Source organism: Oreochromis niloticus, linkage group LG5 (assembly GCF_001858045.2).
Source record: "Oreochromis niloticus isolate F11D_XX linkage group LG5, O_niloticus_UMD_NMBU, whole genome shotgun sequence".
NCBI lineage: Eukaryota > Metazoa > Chordata > Actinopteri > Cichliformes > Cichlidae > Oreochromis > Oreochromis niloticus.
The window spans coordinates 26,368,069-26,386,781 of NC_031970.2; the positions used below are offsets into that span (position 1 = coordinate 26,368,069).

An 18,713-nucleotide genomic window follows, 5' to 3' on the forward strand; every position below is an offset into this window, starting at 1 on the left:
AAAATTTCTCCTCTTTCCGTTTAGACCCGTTTCACAGCACTCTGGGTTGAGGCACTCTAGTTTGAAGTCCACACTCCTGAGGGTTTTCAGCTGCATGCCTCTGCAGAGCAGACGGCTGAGAAATTAACAGCAGGACTTGAACCTCTTACATGTTGTTTAATCGTGGACCAAAGTGTGCAAGACCGTAAAGTTTGCATGATCTGAGCTCCACGTAATGGACCTGCACACAGGGCTTCAGTGAGAGTTTGCGTCTTGTGAAGAGTGAAGGCCTGAAAGTCTTCCGTGCGACTTGACTTTGTGTGAACTTGACTGTGATTTGGAAGGCACTGAATCTGCCTCCATTTAAAGTTGTGACTGTGAACCTTTTTGTTGTTTTATATCAGCAACAACAAATAAGAAAACAACAAAAAAATCAGATCAGCACTGTGTTTATCTGAACAACGAAGATGATTTAAAGCACGATTTAATAATGCAGTTTATTTTATGTTGAAAAGTATTTTATTATTTATGTATGTTGTGTTTAAACTTTTTTGTCACTTAGCCTGTTTTATACATTTTTAAGAAAACTTTGTCATGTTTGTTAATTTTGTTCTATTTTAAGAATCACAAAAATGAAGGATTCTAACCTTAGAAATAAGATGTATTTACATAAATTATGTAACAAACACAGTGAAGTGCAAACTGTCTACTATGTAAATAGCCGCCTGTGATACAAACATGTTAATGAACATCATCTGTGAATAAAGTGTTTGGAACTGAAGGAGAATATGTTCAGTTTTCAATTATGGGAACCGTTTAATAAATGTTCAAAAGTATCCAGCGCTCATTGTTTTCTTTGCGTCTCTACTGTACTCTGAACTGATGTGGTTATCGACACCGAGAGCCAGCTATCTCTGCACATATTTTACTATGTTTCAAAAGTTTTTAAAGGATATAATCAGGGGTGCACATAAGTGGTCCGCAGGTGCGCATTCGCTGTCAAAATAAAAGACGCGCACCAGATAAGAAGTTGCAACGCGGGTTTGCGTACATATTAAAGGCACTGTATTTGTCCACTAGAGTGGGATTTTCACGGCATATTCTGCACCACATCTCTGTGCGTTCATCATTTGTTTGAAGACAGCTCACCTCCTGCAACCACTTTTCCGAGAATACGCGCTTCTTTTGCGGTTCGGACTCCTGACATTTCTTTGGAGGTGGAGGAACACCAAAGTAATTGCTTAAAGGAGCTTGCTTCTTCGACATCTTTAAGAGTTCTAAACAAATGTCTGTCCTCCTCCAGAAAACCTTGTGTACGCAAACGCGCGGTGCAACTTCTTATCTGGTGCGCGTCTTTTATTTTGACAGTGAATGCGCACCTGCGGACCACTTATGTGCAGCCCTGGATATAATCTAATACTCCCTGACTCTCTGTAAGATTATAAATTATAACTATGGAACTTTTACATTGACAATTTTTATTTATACATTTGTAAATCAAATATGAGCATTATTAGACTTTACAGATGAAATGCTGACTTCTTTAAATTGTGGTCGGTGCACTTTAAAGGACAGAGTGCTAAACTGCTTTGCTGGCAAGGTGCTTTACAGAAAATGTAAAATGGAACTAGGACAAAGCGGGCTTAAGAAAATCTAACAAGCAATTAGAAAATTGAAAAAGAAATAAAAGTTTGTGTACATTAAGTAATGAGTACTTGTTTGAGTGGTTAAGAGGTGGATTTAAAAAGAAAAATCTTAAGTCTTTATTTGAAAAAGCTGAGTGCTGGAGCGAATCCCTGTAGGAGTTTGTTTCCAATACATGAATGATGAAAATAGTTTTGCCAGCAGCAGGATTTTGAAGCCTTGCTGTCGATAGAAAAACCCTAAATAAATGGTTTAGTGTACAATAAACAGACTTGATAAGGAATTTTTCCTGTCATTACAGCACATGGCCTCTGTAGACTGAGGGTGCACTTAAGTGTTTTAAGCTAACACAGATGTTTACATTCAAGCCCATCTCTACTGTACTCTGAACTGATGCGTTTATCGATGCCGAGAGCCAGCTATCTCTGCACATATTTTACCATGTTTCAAAATCGTATAAAAACTTTAAACCATTAACCATCGTAAAAATGTGTCACCGCTCTATACTGCATTCTTTCACACCTGTACAGGTCACACTACTTGTGAGCTTCCTGCTAAAATTAAAGCTCTCATCTCCCCTTTATTGTCTCCACTCATGTCAGCTCCTTACTAATAACAATCCAGACCTATAAGACTTACACATGGGGAAAGAATTCACTGATCATTTTACCAGTTTGTCAAGTTAATATGAATTTCTTCTCAGTAGTTTCAGTTTAGGAGGAATTAAGATACACGTAGGTAGGAGGGGAAAAAAAAGGAATTGAATGAGGAAACAAGTCGCTGTGAATTTGAGGTTATTTTATTGGAAAACAATGAAATTGGATTACTTAGCTGAAACCTTTGTCCCTGAATTAGATCTAACAAACAGCCTCTTTACTATACTATGTTAGGATGAAACACAGACATTACAACACAAAACTGATGCAAACAAGGGGAAAGGAATTACTTAAAAAAGCTGATAATCCAAAGAAACCAAAGATTCACCTCCTTTAAAAATTCAAAAACACAGTGACTGCTCTTCTCCAAACTTTAGTATAGAAAACCTTTCTGAGACGAAGTAAGCTGTACATGTAAAGGAGAGCAGCACCTCCGTCTTGACTGTGGGGCGAGACATAGCAGTATAAAGATCTCTCTTTGAGACACGGGATAATTCATGAGAATGCTAAACCGAGACAGTTTGCATACATTTAATCAGTCAGTCCTTGTGTAGCACAGTGTGCAAGTTTGTTACAACTTCCTAGCAAGCAGTTTCAGAGTGTCACAGGGACAAAACAGGACTTTAAAAAAAAAAAAAATCTCCTCTGTTATGGAGAGGCGTGAGAATTTTGGGTGAAATTTGCGTTTCATCTCCCCCCATCCCCATGTGAGGTTTTTTTAAAAATATTTATTTCAAGGACATTTGATTTCCCCCACTCTTACAACTTAAAAACAGTTTTTCACATCATTTCTCAGACTGGGCATCCCACTCTGAATTTCATAAATACATTCAGCACTCAGTTATTGTAGTTTTTTGTTGTCGTCGTTTTGTTTTTGTTTTTAAAGAGATTCTATTGCATAAGGATAATCAATCCTGGCTAAAAAACACTGTCACTACATTAACAGACTATCACATGTGCACTTAAATTAACACGTATCCATCAGTTTTCACCGTATCTCTTCTTTTAATCCACATCTTCGTGGACCTCGCTCTTCCTACCTCGCACAGACATTAAAACTTAATTTAATAAACAGAAGACGTATATGAGTAAACAAACATAAGTAAGGTACAGTCATTATTATGTCACTAAAAACACAGGGCCTCAGTGGATTAGTGTGAAAACTTTATAATAAGGCTCACAGGAAGGAACAAGAGGAAAAAAAAAAAATTAAAACTAAAAACTGTCAGCTTCACCAGTCTGGCAAGTCAGCGTCTTGAAGCTCATCAAGTTTCGTTGCAGCTTGTGACAGGAGTAAAATCTCTCTTCACAGATAACCTCGAGATAAAACAGCTGTAAAATATGTTTCAACAACACCATATTAATACATCAGGATACAATGGGGATAAAATGTGGACCATAAACAATTTAAAAGGAAAAAAAAAAAAAAAAAAAAAAGGATACATAAATAATACAGAAGTTCATTTCAATAACACTACGAGTCCGTAAGAGCATATAAATGTGCGAGAGGTGAAATGCTGTCTTGTAGTTCAAAGCAGCAAACAATAAGTGACCAACAGTTACTCTACAGTTTAAAATGTCCCTTTGTGATATCATATGGGGAAGTGACCCCCCCCCCCAAAATTCTCTGTGCGAGATTTCCTACAAATATGGATACTGCGCGAGGCGCCTAGGGCTTAGCTGGTAGGCACTGTAAACCTCTGTTCGGGGTGTCACACTAACATAAGGAGAACCAGTGGCGAACTGATGCTGGTAGGCTGCAGGGAGGCCGTGCAGCAGGCTGCTCACCGAATCCTTGCGACTGGCCGAGTCTCTCCTGGAGGAGGATGAGGTGTACGTTGCTGCATAAGCGGAGGGGGAGTGTCCGTGGGTGCCGTGACCACGGCCCAGCAGCTGCTCCGTGGCCTGAGAGGCTGAGGAGAGGGCAGTGGAGGCCGGGTAGGTATATAGGCTGGGGCGGCGGCAGCAGCAGCCGAGCCAGACGCCAGGGCTGCCACCTCGGGGAAGCTGTAGTGAGAGGCCGAGACGGCCGGGGGGAACGTCTGCTGGCGACGTAACGATGAGTCGCTGTGGGAGAGCCCCGAACGCTCCTGAGATGAAGAAACTACTGTCTGAACCTTTGAAAATAAATACATACAGTCAATCAGACGCTGGGTACAACATGCAAGAAGATTATAGTCTGCATCTACATCTTGTTTATTGTCAGTTTCTTGTGCCAAATGGGACACGGACACACACACACACACACACTTGTTTTACCCCTCCCTTTTTTCTTAAATTAATACAACTGCCAGACAACAGATGAAGATGCACGCTTGAATGTTACCTACACCGCTCCCCTTGGATTTGACAGACAGCTTTGGGCTTATTAAAAGGGCTGCAATTATTCATCGAGTAACTCAATTATAAAAAACGTTGCTGTAACTGCCACAAAACCTTTATGGGAAAAAGCACCTGTCAAACCACCTACTGAACTTGCTCCAACATGAAGAAAAGCAAACTGGAGTTGCTCCCATCTACCGCACTTTGTTTTGCACTGTGAAAAATCTGAACAGCTACAGAAGTTAAAATAAATGCATGTGTGTGCAGATGACCTGTCAACATAGTCTGAGTGGGTGGGTCTAAAGGGGGGCATAGGGTGTCCTAGTGCACATTTTACTTTACTAACATTATTTTTCAGATTTACGTTAATATAAAATCTAATACATGCACAAAACACACATGAAAACACATTAAATCTACCTCAGGAGATAGAAAACTGTCAGAACCCTTTTGCTCTCTTCTAATGTAAGAAAACCTTCCAAGAAGCCTGACTGAAGACTGAAAACAAGATTAACTTGGCATGTAAATACAACGAAAGGAAAAAAAAAAAAAAAAAAAAAAAAATAGACACTGTATGCAGTTACATTTTTTTTTTTTTTTTTTTTAATTGTTACAATTTCTAAAATGAATTGTTAATTTAATATTTTTTTATTTACAAAAGTAATTCTGATTACTCAATTGATGGAATAATTCAATTACTAAAATAATCAACAGTTGCAGCCCTAATTGTGTTGTAAAAATAATAGCTGGATCTTAAGGAAAAAAACGAGGGGAAACTCCTGCTTGACATAATGTGCATATAAAGCAAAACTAATGCTAAAATTTGATAATTTTAGATGTTCAGTACATTAGCTGTCCAATCGCTGCATATGGTACAAATGCAAACCTCACCGAAAAAGGTCCTATCAAGGGCTTCTGCCCAAAAAGTTTCAATACACGTTTCCCCCAGCAGAGGGCAGTAAATACACGTGGGCCTTTAATAACAGGATATTAAGAATCCTTGGAAGAAAAGGATTCTTAATATGCACCTTTGCTGGTAAAAGGTGCTAATGTCATAACTTATGACAGCTCCTGACCTTTTCACTCAATCACTTTTCACAAATTCTCATAAAAGAATGTCCCATTAACACACATTAATTACTTAATGTAAAACCAATAAGATAAAACAAGCCTCACCTGGCTGAGGTTTAAAGGGTGCGACTGGCTTGGCACCAGTCCATGGCGCTCCACGCTTTCCCCTGAACTGCACGGCTGTCTGTTAGAGGATCTCTTGGGCTTGATGTAATTCACTGAGGATTCAAAGTAGTAAGACATACTTAATTATGCAGCTTTCACACTTCACTTAAATACACTGCTAAAACTACAGCAGCACACGGGTGACTCACCAGTCTCCAAGCGTCCTCGGGACTCTGCTCCTCTCTCAGATGCCTGTGTTTTGACTGAAGGTGCCACTACTGCCAGAGACTTGGCCTGGCGAGATGACATAGTGCTTGCTGGGTTAAGAGTGCGTGGAAGGGGAGTCAGGGGGCTGGCGGTAGAGGAGTCCGAGTCGTGTACGGTCACACAGCTGATAACGTTGGTGCGCTGGCTCAGTCCAACACTGTGGAGGAAGTAAGTATAATTTCCCGGGTCATATCAGGCAAACGAGTACGTCACCAGCTTTCATTCTAAATGAATTGGGTCCCAGTGCTGTCTATGAGCTCAAAGAAGCCTTGCTTTGCATTTCTCTCATTTACCTTAACATTCTGAAATTTCAGCTTAGGAATGAAAGTGATCTGAGAAAGAAACACCACACCACTGTGTTCGGTGGAGAAGGAGCATCTTATTCTCACCTAGCAGGGTGGAACTTATGCTCATCCTCCGTGTCTGTGTCGCTGTGAATCGTAATGATGCTGACCGCTGGGCTCGGCGTGTCCGAGATAACGATCGGCTGTGACAAGGCTGCGCTGGAGCTGGGTGGAGTCACGCCACTACTGACCACTGATGCAGTAGATACACCCCTACGGGAAAGAAAAACACCACCACCAACCAGTGACTGTGTGTTCAACCCATCATGCAGAAGTGATTTCAGCTGTGGTACAACAAAGAAAATTTTAAATAAAAATGTAAAAATAAAGCCATTTTCTTTGCTTCTAGTTTCAACTAGTTTTTACTCCCATACGAATGCTTTTTGTCGGAGTGGCAACACATATCATTTAGCAGAATACTGCAGTGGATGCTGTGCCCTCAGCGCAGGTTTAAAGGGTGCTGTCACTGATTGCAAGTGACAGAACCAGTGTGGCAACCCTAAAAGGCCCTTTAGCCATCTCTCCCTCAGTATGGTAGCTTAAACCCCAACCATGACTCTCAAAATCAAACTGGATTTAAAGAGCAGAGCTGTACCAACCTGTTTCTGTTCTCTCCGCGTCTGGCTTTCACCTTCTTCCTCTCTTGCTGAGTTTTGGTAATGCTCCTATAAGGTCAAAGGTCAGACTAGTTTAGCCTTCATATTTGCCATTTTACTTTACCTTTCAAAACAGTATTTCTCATGTAGTATGAAATTAACCAATTCCAGTCTTGCTATTCAACTAAACTAAACCCCAAAAAGATTTGCAGTGTCTTATTAACTTATCTGAAATGAGTTAATTGGAGGGCAAAGTGTTTGCGTATGAAATAACAATAACATAGCATTTCAGATACTAGTTATGAAAAGCTATAAAAAGTTATTTAATATTTAAACAATTTCATTATTTTTATGCTCATTTAACCTGCAAGAAATAACATTTAAAATGATTCAGCTTTACATTTGAGAAACCCATCAGTCAGCCTGTCTACATGCATCTTTAACAGTTATTGACCCACCGCCAGCTGTGTCCCTGTTGCGTGGGAGCATCTGAGTGAATAGTTTCCACAGGTGATTCGGTGACATTTGACTGATGGGCAGAACCGTGGATGGCCACGCCTGGGACCTGCTGCCATGATGATGGTATGAGGATCTGCTGGGTACCAGTGGGCCAGGCCTGCTGAGAAAAAACAAACAAACAAAAAAACAAAAAAAACAACAGCCAACACTTGAGTACATGTAATATGGAAGACAAATAGTGTATGGATGAAAACAAATTATCTGATTGCTGGAATGGGCCAGACAAACTGAGCCATGCGGACATATAAATTCCAAAGACTGAATACAAAGAGGCAAGCCAATGGCCACTCTCTTCTACAGGCAAAAGCGCAAAGCTAGATAAGCGAGCAACCTTTCCCAAGCCATTCCTTAATTTAACATTGCCCTGTAACAAATCCACAAGATGATAATCATGCAAAGCACAAACAATGAAGCACCGTAAACTGTCAGATCAGGTATAAAGACAAGTAGACAGAACCATGGTGCCTGTTAAAGAAGAAACACTTAAGAGATTAGTTTAGTTCCCTGCTGCTAAACAGTCTGCTGATGATATGTCTTGGGAAAAGGCATGCCACATGTTCTGGGGCTGAAACAAAAAACAAACAAAGAAAAAAAAAGAAAAAGTGTGTGTCAGAGTCAGACAGGCTGTCAGGACAGTTTAGAAGACTTTGTTGCTGCAGCCCCCTCTGCTGAAACCAAGGAAGGACATGACAAGAGAAGCTGCAAGCAAAGCGCAGACCAACTCAGCAACACATGCGCTCCATGCCCTCAGCAGACCTATGGGGAAAGACTGGGGAATGAAACTGTGTGAATGGTGTGGGGCGAGCATGTCCTTATGAGTAAAAACGCAGTGTAAATTTGGTCAATTTTGCACTGTGGAGGGGGGTTTATAAAATAACGTAGTAATATAAAATGTGATGCCAGAACACACACACAAAAAACGTTTGATTTTCCTACAAAAATTTGCATCAAACAACCATAATTATGAAAGGTGACAAATCCACATGTGAAGAGGAACGATGCTGAAATACGATGTGTAAAACAAAGATGGGCCCCATACAACGTGTGGCAGAGAGGGAGCGGAACACTTGCAAACAAAACAAAAAAGAAAAAAAAAGGGAGAGCGGGGCAGGAGAGAGATGGCATTGTTAGTGGTAGAGGGAGTGTGCATGTGCATGTCTTTCTTCGGGAATGTCATCGTTGCTTTACCAGCACTGTGGCTGTGTGTTCCAGGAGGGTAGGCCGACCCACCCCAGTGCCCAGCCCAAGGGGCAGAGAATACTGCGGGGCTAGGCCTGCTGGGGGTGGGTGCAGGGTGGCCACCATCAGGGGTGTGCAGGAACCCTGGAGGAGGGAGGGGCAGTGTTAAGTTATGACGAAAAGTAGCGCCCTTCAAGACTGATACAGATTTTTTCTTTTTAAAATAAAAAACAGGCAGAGCAGATACACCCAGCTGCACAAGAGATGCACACTGGCACCGCTGGCCATCTGGAGACCTGGCCTCTGCAGAGTGCAGCAATTATTCCTCATTTTAGCAAACAGCAATTAACCAGCTTTTGGAGCCAGATGAGTCTCACTACACATGTGGCCTTTCTCCCACATAAAAAGACTGGGAATAAGAGGCCTGGCCAAGAGTGGTGATCCAGGCAGCTCTGAAAGCAAATTCAAGTGGAGACACACAGTCAACAGAAAAAGAAAAACAAACAGAAGATACAGTAAAGCCCAGGCCCTTGACTTATTACAACACCCATGTGTAAGTAGCTAACATCTTATGCCCTAAATTCCTTTGAAGAACCTGATCTGCCTTAATCCTGGCAGTAAGACCAACAAAAGCAGGGAGAATTTTTAGATGCACTCAGTATATCCACAAAGGAGCAAAACAAGGCATCAGTGCTCCACAAACTGGTGCTAGTAACACAGGGATGTTCCCAGATTTTTTTCAGTAACCCCTGAGCTGAAATTATTGAATGACAGATTATTCCAAAAGCATTAATACATTTAAAAAAAAAAAAAAGATGTATGTATGAACGTTAAAGTTGTATCAGATAATAGAGAGAGTTACAACTTAACCTCATCTCTTCCTCCAGGAAATGTGAATTTAACCTCCATCTATGTTCAGTGTTGGACCCATTCAGAATGCACAGCTGTCACTCGAATGGTCACAACAAAGACTGAATCCATTCACGGCACAGAAGCATAGAATTACAAATTAAACAGTGAAAAGTGAGCGAATCAGTCACAAAGCAGCGGCACTTCTTTCTGCCTGCCCAGGTAAAAGTTGCAAACAGTGACACACAACCCTTTTTAAAAAACACAAACAACAAACAGTCATAACATCACCACCGTAAAGCCAAATCAAACTCACTCAAAATAACTGGGGAAGAGAAATAGTTCAAAAAACAAGATGCTGTGTCTCTTAACAGAAAATTCATAAATTAAAAAAAATAAATAAAAAATTCCCTCAAACGCTGCACCTTCCAAACTCTTACCTGTGTCAGCATACTTGGCTGTATCTGCAAGGACTGCGTAGACTGGTTCTGAGGTACTATGGGTACAGAGTTCTCCACCCTCACAGGGAAACTGGAACTCTTACTGGATGACTGTAGCCCTGTAAAACAAACGACCACAAACATCTCAATAAAGGATTAAGGGGAGGAAAATCACAGTTTCATTTAAACAAGTAGAAGCACAGAAACACCTTAATCTGGTTACCCCAGTGTTGGAATACTAGTACAGCTAGATTTTTCAAATATTGTTGTAGATGGCAACAAACTACAAAAAACAGAGCCTGTGTTGGTACAGAGCCCGACACAAACCAGCACAGAGGATTCATACCTTTAATACTGAAATCAAAGTGAATGCTTGTATTCAACTTTATGACTTACCTTGGATAGTGGAGGGTGGACAGACGATTAGTGTCTGCTGGAAGGGTTCTGTCTGGCTACACAGCCCAGCAGGACGCGTTGGGATCGGGACACTCTGTTGAGTCAGCCCGGGAATGTTGATGGTCGCCTGCTGGTACAAAGCTGGCTGGTAGTTCAGCAAAGGCACCGCACCCGCTGCCGAAGGCACCTGTTAAAACAACAAAGCCCATTAATACCAGTGAAGACTACAGCTTGATATAAGGGTAAAAATTTAGCATCATACCTGGTTATGCTGGTTTAGTTGGCTACTGAAGGTCACGGTGAGGTTGCCCGCTGCAGCACTGGGGACTGCATTGGTTGAGTAGAGGGATTTGCTGCTTTCATAGGAGCTCCGGCGCTTGCAGATCTCCATATTCTGGAAGCACGACTTCACACTGGAGAGGAATTAATACCATTGCATCAGCAAATGCATGTAAATAGAAAAATAACTCTTCATCTTACTACACACACTTACTGGGAGCTATGGGGATAATCCATGAGGTGGCTCATCGTGACAAAGGGGTGACCCAGAGTTTTTGTAGGCGTGATCCTTTTGTCAGCATCCAGACGAAGCATTCGCTTTAGGAGGTCTATAAATTCTCTCCTGTCAGCTTTCTCAGCCAACATGTCAGTTCCCTCCAAGTGAGAGGAAAGGTTGACCTGGTACGTTCATGATAAGAAGGGAAGGGAAAAAAAAAGGAAAAACCTGTTTAGTCAATCACTACATGGCATATTTAATGCCATTTCCTGGATTATGCACTTATTGCAATATACCTGCATCATGTCATCCAGACAGTTAAAGATGTACTTTCTAGCCTCCTTGGATTTGATGCCCATCTCCATTTCATGTTCTGATGGGGTCTAAAAAAAAAAAAAAAAGGAAGCACAATATCCATTTATGCATGTCCATTTACAAACATTAAATCAGTTGAATGGGGACAACCAAAATGAGGGAACCAAATCAAAACGAGCAAGTCTCTTTGCAGCTTAGTCAAGAAGATAAAGGTAATATTAACCTTAAGCCTCCAGAGTGGGTAGCTGGAGTCAGGGCCTCGATTGAAGAAGCGGCTAGTCTTTGTGCCGGCACTCAGAAGATACTCGGCAGGTAGGCCTTGAGTCTGGGAAATGTAACGGATCTGGAGACAGAAGAAAATATTCAGATTAAACAATCACTGCAGAACTGAGATGTTTCAAGTACTGTGTAGTTAAGAGTACTATGACTTATTTATAAAAATACATATACCTGGATTTAGAGCAGCATGGCATTTTAGAAGCCTCTCTTGGTTAAAAGGCCAATTATAATTTGCCAAATAGCATATAAAGCACTCAATCTGATGTGAGAAAAACTAAATGCCATTTCTCTTACAAAGCAGGGTGGTGGCACAATCATGTAGTCTTGCTTACTTGCTTGGCTTAAAGCAAAATGTGACCTTTATCAAATGTGGCAAGTCTTTCCTAGTCTTTCTTTGAGCATTGTTTTTACTCATTTGTAAGTCTTTGGGACCATTAACATGACTGACCTGGTCGTACTCAGAGGCTCCAGGGTACAAAGGCCAACCCAGAAACAGCTCAGCAATCACACACCCTAGAGACCACATGTCAATGGCCTCACAGAAGGGCAGCCCCAAAATGATCTCCGGAGCTCTAAACAACAAAGACGAGATTTATACATGATTAATGTGGGGACAGAACTGGGCTACACAACTTAGTCACATTAACACAACTCTTATGCATAACACTGGAAAGTAAGAGGCACTTAAACACTCCACTTACCTGTAGTAACGAGACTGTAAGTAGGTTGAGCACACTGCTTTGGACACATGACTTGCAGAGCCGAAGTCAATGACCTTCACCCTGTAGGGCTGTCTAATGGGGTCCACCAACATAATGTTTTCAGGCTTCAAGTCTGCATGAATTAAACCCAGGCTCTTCAGTTTCATTAGTGCTGTAGCCACCTAAAAACATATACACATAAGAGTTAGACCAGGTGAACTATGAGAATAAACTTTTTTCCCTGCACTACATTCACTGTTTGCCAACCTGCTGCAGAATGGGGCGGATGTGCCGTAGGGGAAGCGGGCTGAACTTGCTCTGCTTGAGAAAGTCGTACAAGTTCTGTTCAAGCATCTCGAAAACCAAGCAGGTGTGACCCTTGTGTTGGAAGCATTCGTACGAACGCACGAAGTTGTACTCATCTGCGTTCTCTGCACTCAGTCGGTTCAGAATGCCCACCTATCAGCAAAGGAGAAAAATAACCAAATATGATGAGAAAGATAAATGCTAGTACACCTCTATGAAGGGAATGCAAGTGTAGTGAACAGCAATTTGACTGTGTATGTGGAAAAAAAATAACAGTAGTTACAGGTTTCATTTTGCTCTTAAAAAGCTACAAATGAGCCACATTTCAATTAAATGTAAAGAACAGCAACCAGTGCACTTCTGTAGACAAGATACCATACACAGCATTACATGATCACATTTTTATAGCGTAAACTTTTAGAAGAAACTGGTACATCGAACAAAATCCTGTCTACTTACCTCAATTTGGCCCTGCCGAGCATATGAAGGGTGGTTTTTCAGAATCTTGATCGCTACAATCTCATTGGTTCCCCTCTTCCAGCACTTAGCCACTTGTCCAAATGTGCCCCTCCCCAGGAACTCCAGCACTTCATAGCTGGTGGACACGGAGCAGAGGATCTCATGCTGCACAAGCTGATAATCCCCTTCACCATTGGAGCTGCTGCTCTTTGTGGTTGGAGCCGAGTGAGGTATGGACTGGCCTGTGCCCCGCCTCCACCGCCGCCTGTACGCGTGGAGTAAGTTGCCGCAGGAGCTGAGAGCTCTTCTAATATCTGGACACTTCCACATCCGCTTCCGCTACCGTCGCTGGCCGCCTCCATCTTTCTCTTCTGCCCGTGCCTGTGCCCCCTAGTTTCAGAGGATGTCTCGTGAGTGTAAGAGGAGGATGCAGCCTGCTCAGTGACGCGTCGACTGGATCCACGAGGAAGACTGCCGGTGCTATCAGCTGCTCGCACCACCACTTGACCCCTGGAGCCGGGCGCTGCAGGGGGGAAGACCAGAGATGGCGCAAATGGCGGCACAGCCATGGCTGGGGTGAATGTGTATGCGGATTGGCCCGCTATGGAGCCGTAAGCCTCAGTGGTGGACACATCCCAAACGTTGCTTTCCACCTTGAGCTTTTTGACACGGCAAAAGGCACTGGAGGAGATTGACGGAGGGGAGAACACCTGCAGCTGGGAACTCATAGCTGTAAAGAAATTGAAGAGTGTTAGCCCCATGGCATAAAAAAACAAAACAAAAAAACCCCAACCCAAACAAATACAGTTGTGTATCTTACTGTGATACATTATTGTACTGTGTAAACGTCTACAGCCAAACCTCATTTCTTTATATTTTGGTAGGAAAATGGAAATAGATGCAGTAATTTAATGAAGCATATACAAACATAAATAGAAATAAAGCATATAAAACAAAAATAAGTCAGTCAGTATTTGGAAGGACCACATACTCAGCACAACCCGAACTCTTAGCCTAGCTTCTGGCGATTTTAAGTAGCCTTCAGGAATAGTTCTCCAGGCTTCTTGAAGGACATTCAAAGTTGTTCTTTGGATTTTAACTGCCCTTTGTTTTGGTCTGTCAATACGACTTCTTGAGTTACCACATTCACAAGTCAGGAAAAAACTTACCTCTGACCTTAACCTTGAAGTCAATGTCATCAAGATTCGAACTTGCCTGAGATTTTCAGTAAACTCACCTATGGCATGAATTTAAAATCCTACACTGCCATGTTCTCGAGTTTTCACATTCACAAACTTGTATCTATGCTGTCTAGCAGCATTATGACAATACCCCATCATCCTTTTATGGCTGGAAAAAGACAATTTTCAAGGGAGAACAAATATAGAACTGACACTTGTTTTGCATTTGTCATTTGTTTTGCAAAAAACAAAACAAAAGCAAAACAAAACAAAAAGTTAAAAAAAAAAAAAAAAAAAAACACTAAAATGAAAGCAGCTATTACTGTATGAGGTGGTTTTCTGTATCTGTCCTTCTGGGAATGGAGCCAGAAGTGCTCAGCTGCATGTCCAGTAAGAGGTGAAGAGGGTAGTCAGGATCCATTCAGTAACCACAGCCATTTACGTGACCTGTTCCAGCTGATAGAAGAATCCGAAAAGTATGTTGACCGAAACTGGATTCAGACAGCAACAGCAATGATGAATTCCTTCAGCAAGTAATATAGATTGATTTTGCAGCTGCCAGTTCAATATTCAGGCCACAGAAATAATATCCTGGAGTAACGGGTCCGGAATCATACAACTTTTCCATTCCTCTATATTTCTTCCTGCCTCTCAGGTTAATGTCACCATCGACTCGAAACATCCTGAAGTCAGATACAGTCTCACAGTGGTCCAGGAAGTATGAGTGTGTCATTTTGTTGCTGCAATGCTCCGCGAAGCACACCAAGCTCCAATCACTATCTTAATCAGTTATGATGAGATGTTGGGACAACAGTATGTTGTCCCAACATTAGTGCTAGAACAGCGACAGCTCTGAAACACCCATTGTTTCCTCAGTAGCTCCTCCAGGATTACAGGCCTCACCTCTGCCAGTAGAACTGTCAGCACAATCAGCTGATGAAAGACTTCCCAAAAGCTAAAATATGATGCACAAAAAACCCGCACTAACAGAGTGGTGAAACTCACCTGGTAAAAGTCATGTTGAAGCGGGAGGGTGGGGACTTGTCTGATAAAGTAATTAAAATTGGGGAATCTGCTGCTACTCACCAGAAATAAAAATAAAACAAAAATCTTAAGTGAAAAAAAAAACAAAACAAAAAAAACAAGAAACCAGTGATTTTAAAAAAGGAGAGAGAGAAAAAGCCCTATAACAAATCTACTTCACCACTTAGGGCAAATACTGTTATTAATACGGGGACAACTACATTAAAACTTTCTGGTAAAACACTGCGCCCTAGTGGTGAAACCTTTAGTTAAATTTAGCAAATTCTGATTTTCATTTACTTTTAAGGGAATACGCCAAAAATTAAAAAAATAAATAAATCATTTTTTTCATTTTAAATTTATGGATGGACCTGTAAAAGCAGTAGCAATGGCCAAATCTATATTCTGACTTGCCCAATTTTATTAATTGAGCTATTTGTATACATTAGAGCTATTTCACATAATAAAATAAATTACAAATAAAAGATACAGGAAATTAAAAAGTAAGTTGTATCTTATATAATTTAGTTCGGTCTGTTACTGTTCTTATTTTCTTGGAGCAACGGTAACCACATAATTTCCTCAGGGATTAACACGGTATTCTGATTCAAGTTATTGTGTTCTATTAAAAACTTTCCAAAAAATTCCTTTATTTTATAGAAGAAACATTATTGTAAAGATTTAAGCCTAAATTATCCGATATAATAGCTTCAGATCTGCTTTTAAATAACGTCCGAGATCATCATCTTAGTGGAGAGGAAAAAAAATGAATATGCTTGTGTTAATTTAAGTTTATATAGTCATGGGTGTTGCTTATCTAACTGTAGGTAACGCTACCTGGAACTTGAGAGTGAATTTCACTGTAAATAACTGCGAGCTGTGAGTGTTTCTGTGTCAGTCAGTAAGCTGGTTTAGGTAAACTGACAAAAGAAACGAAACAGCAAGCAAGCATAGTGACAACATTAAAGGAAGGACGTGCTTACGGAAAAGTTTCATAACAGCGTTAACAGGCAGCGACAACACGGAGAACATGACAAACACACCGCCCGGCAGTAGTGATCTGTTCTTTGATATCAGAAGTTTTTGTCACTTAAATTAAGCTACTGGTCTTGCAAACGAAAACCTGTATTTAACACAAACCTATTGTCAGGCTCTTACACAGACCCACTTCTACTGCAATCTCGATTAATAAACTGCACGACTCGTCCCCGTGTTTTGAAGCTAGTTTTCAATGCTGCATTTACCTCCTAAAAAAAAAATCTGACCCCTCACTCGTTTTTCAGTCGACCCTTTGTTACAACAAAAACCCCTCGAACTGCCCTGCTAAGGGTGGAGGGTGGATATCTTCGACGGATCGGCTCAACCAAATTCTTTAGCTACAGTTTACCATTCATGACTGAAGTTTATAGACAACTGCTGTGTTCAAGCCACCGATGACACATCTCCATACCGCTACTAAAAAAACTAAAATCCCTCATATTTCTGGTAGTTAATTTTCCTGCTAAAGTAAGAGACTTAAGATCAAATCAACAAGGCAACGTTACTTAACTCGCTAATGCTAACATGCTAACGCAGCCACTTTTTTACAATACGGTGCTTTAAAAGCATCTTATCCGAGCAAGCGGGGTTAAATCATTCTCAAGGTGCCCAGAGCAAAGGGTGAATTTAGAGGGACTTGGAACATACCGGATTTGATGTTAGGACAGCTTGGAAACACAGGCTTCGTCCGAGGTTTAAATCCCACTGCAGTCTGCTGCCAATCCGATTAGCTTCCGCTAGTTAACCTTAAATGCTAGCTAGGCCTGCATTGTGTCTTCAGTCGATGGTGAGCTCGACAGCGAGAGAAGGCCTTACAGCGCAGAACCTCCAGAGGGGAAAAGTTCTCATGGTATCAATAAATGAATTCATCTAATCCTAAAATTTATACAACCGTTAGTTAAAACATGATTTATCCTTCTCTAAAATCGACTGCCTTAAAGCAGCGAAAACCACTTTTCACCGGAACTAACCACGTCCTTATACAGCTGCGAATCCGACGTCATTTCCGCTCATTACCGTAATTAACAGGAATTCTTCATATTTTATCGTTATTGAGTTATATATATTTGTTAAACAATGTGAATGAATAAAAAACATATACAGACAACAACGTACCCAACACTGTTATGATCTCTCTATTGTCAAAAATGTAATCAGCCATATTTGGAATCATGATACACAGTAAGTGAAACAAAAGGGGGAAAAAAGACAAGTTACGGTAAAAAAAAAAAAAAAAAAAAGACATTGCCGTGACGTAACCAGAATATACCAGTAATTTTCCGGCTGTCGTGCTAAACTTTGTTACAGGAAAATTAAAGTTTGAGCCGTTTCGGTGTTAGTAACAATGATGATGACGATAATATCGATAACAACAATAATAATAGCAGTGGTAGTAATAGGGTAAAGAGTGTTATGGGCACATGACAGAGCCTAAACCAGCTAGAGTAGAGCAGGGGTGTCAAACATAGGGCCTGGGGCCAAAATTCCCCTGGCAAACACTCCAACCCAGACCACAGGACAGGTTTGGAAAATGTGAAGATAGGAATAAACATTAACTTTTAATTTTACGTTCATAAGTTTTACAGCTTTTCCTACTGATGAGGATTTGGGCCATGGCCATTCATGTTACAAAATAAAAAGGAATGAGAGAATGAGATAGGCATGGAGAACACAACAGCAGGCATGTTTTGTTTGAGTTTCCGGCAGTGTGTGGAATTACCAAAATTAGAGAGGGGATAGCCTAACATATGAAACAGGAAAAGACCACTGTGTAATTTATTTATTTCAGCTAAGTAACTGTATTCTAATTATCACCTATGTTTATGTGGTAACTGTAACGCAATACAGATAATCATATTTTGTATTTTAAATACGTAATTCCGGTACATATATTCAGTAACTCCCCAACACTGTGTATTAGGTAAGGTTCAAGTACATCATTCTCCACAATATTGTCCAGGTTACTTTGTTTTTGGTGCCTGCATTGCATCAGTTCTTCCAATGTCTGTATTGGCTTTGACTATGAGGTCTAACCAGTGTTTTATGTATTGATATGTGTAGGTGAGGCTGGACACTCAAAATCAGAACCCGGAAGAAGTCCAGGTCCTAATTAAACTTCTTAACAGGCCGTGAAATGTACTCAAATGTCACGGTCTGTAGATGTGACAGGTGAGCTGTTTATTGAAACACTTGGAAAAAATTCAGAAAACAAAATTAAGTCCAAATGGGAAAAATGAAATACTGTGTCCAACTAACTATCAAACTAAAGCAGTAAGTGAGAAGATTGATGAGTGATATTATATTTACTGGGTGCAGCTTCAATAATAAATGATTGTTGTTGTTGTTTTTTACATGTTAATAACATTTCACACTGTTCAGCAAACAAGTAATTTAGAAGAGCAACACATGTACAGGTCCACACTGTGTTTAGAAAAGTTAAACATTAACATGGACATATACCCTTAAAATTTCCACTTTAGCGACTGTCACTTGCCCAGTGATGCTTACCTTAGAAAATGATCTGTTCTTCCTTTTCTGTCTTCTCTTT

General features: G+C 40.8%; 1 protein-coding gene across 1 annotated transcript; it reads right to left on the bottom strand.

Annotated features, from left to right (window-relative positions):
- Positions 1-2,406: 2,406 nt before the first annotated feature.
- hipk1b (homeodomain interacting protein kinase 1b) lies at positions 2,407-17,155 on the bottom strand. The gene is given in 20 exon segments (XM_005469317.4): positions 2,407-4,232; positions 4,235-4,396; positions 5,778-5,890; positions 5,987-6,201; positions 6,434-6,601; positions 6,988-7,053; positions 7,443-7,600; positions 8,692-8,826; positions 9,972-10,090; positions 10,368-10,554; positions 10,630-10,780; positions 10,861-11,045; positions 11,160-11,246; positions 11,402-11,521; positions 11,906-12,029; positions 12,159-12,340; positions 12,426-12,617; positions 12,924-13,172; positions 13,175-13,653; positions 16,814-17,155. Coding segments are annotated over 19 exon segments (3,402 nt in total). The 5' UTR covers positions 13,652-13,653; positions 16,814-17,155; the 3' UTR covers positions 2,407-3,920.
- Positions 17,156-18,713: the final 1,558 nt, after the last annotated feature.